This window comes from Hipposideros armiger, unplaced genomic scaffold (assembly GCF_001890085.2).
Source record: "Hipposideros armiger isolate ML-2016 unplaced genomic scaffold, ASM189008v1 scaffold_483, whole genome shotgun sequence".
Classification (NCBI taxonomy): domain Eukaryota; kingdom Metazoa; phylum Chordata; class Mammalia; order Chiroptera; family Hipposideridae; genus Hipposideros; species Hipposideros armiger.
Genome location: NW_017731833.1, coordinates 503,722 through 504,774, shown reverse-complemented (window position 1 = coordinate 504,774; position 1,053 = coordinate 503,722). Strand labels below are relative to the sequence as shown.

The 1,053-nt window shown below is 50.8% G+C and overlaps 1 protein-coding gene across 1 annotated transcript in view; it reads left to right on the top strand.

Moving 5' to 3' along the window:
* The window catches only part of ITPR1 (inositol 1,4,5-trisphosphate receptor type 1), a 304,897-nt gene that overhangs the window by 4,019 nt on the left and 299,825 nt on the right, over positions 1-1,053 (top strand). Inside the window, exon 3 of the mRNA XM_019667129.1 lies at positions 436-506. Coding sequence (XP_019522674.1) covers positions 436-506 — 71 coding nt within the window. The remainder of the gene's footprint in view (positions 1-435; positions 507-1,053) is intronic.

The window sequence follows — 1,053 nt, the reverse complement described above, 5'->3', positions numbered from 1 at the left end:
TTTGTGGCTCCTGCGCTAACGAGCCTCAAACCCCCTCAGGGCAGGCGCCTGTTCTTATTCATCCTAGTACGCCAGGGCCTGGCACAAAATGGGCCCCTCAGCTCCTGTTCGCTGAGCGCGTTGCCCCTTGCCATGCCAGCCGACGTCGGCACTGTTCCGTGCCATGCTCAGATCCGACATGGACCTGGTTAGGGGGAAGGTGCCCGGAAAACAGTAGCCCCAGATGGCCATCACAGGAGCAGGGCCTTGGGCTGTGGGATGCGGCTTAGGTCCCTGCGTAGGAAGCCTCCGGTGGAAACAGCCCCCTGCAGGAGAACATGGCAGGCGGGAACTTCACCCCAGAAGAGCCCAGGGTGTATGATTTGGGCCTAGTGCTTAGGGTTTTATTTTCTTAGACTTGTCTTGATGTTACGATCACCTTTGTCTTCTGTGCAGGCTGGTCGATGACCGCTGTGTTGTGCAGCCGGAAGCTGGGGACCTGAACAATCCACCCAAGAAATTCAGGGGTAAGTTGGCGGTCCTCTTGGAGTGGGCAGCCGCAACAATTCATGAAGTGTGTTGCTCTGCATGGTTTTTTGTTTTGTTGTTTTTTTAAAGCAATTGTAAGTTTATTTACTTATGTATTTTTTTTTTAAGGTATGATTTCAATTCCGAGCTTTATGACCTCTTGAAAATGCCGAAGTTCGGTGTCAGGATTGAATGACTTATTAGGCCCTTAATTTGTCTGTTGCGTACACGTCATAAGCGCTGCTTCAGTTTAACGCCATACGTGTGTGCGGCTGTGTCTTTAACCAAGTAGTTATTTATGGATCTCGTCACAGGAAGCCTATGTTAGCTCAGCAGATCTTACTGCCCCTGTGGGGACTCTGATGCTCTCAGATATCTTACCCTGGAGCATGTTCTTTATCGCACTTTCTTTTTGAGTAAAAGACGCAGGCAGGACAGCCTGCCTCCCAGGGCTGCCTTCCTTCCTAGGCCTCTTGTATGTGGGGTCTTCCTTGGAAGGCACCCGAGTTTATTCCAGGAGGTGTTGAAAATACAGCTGGTATCTTC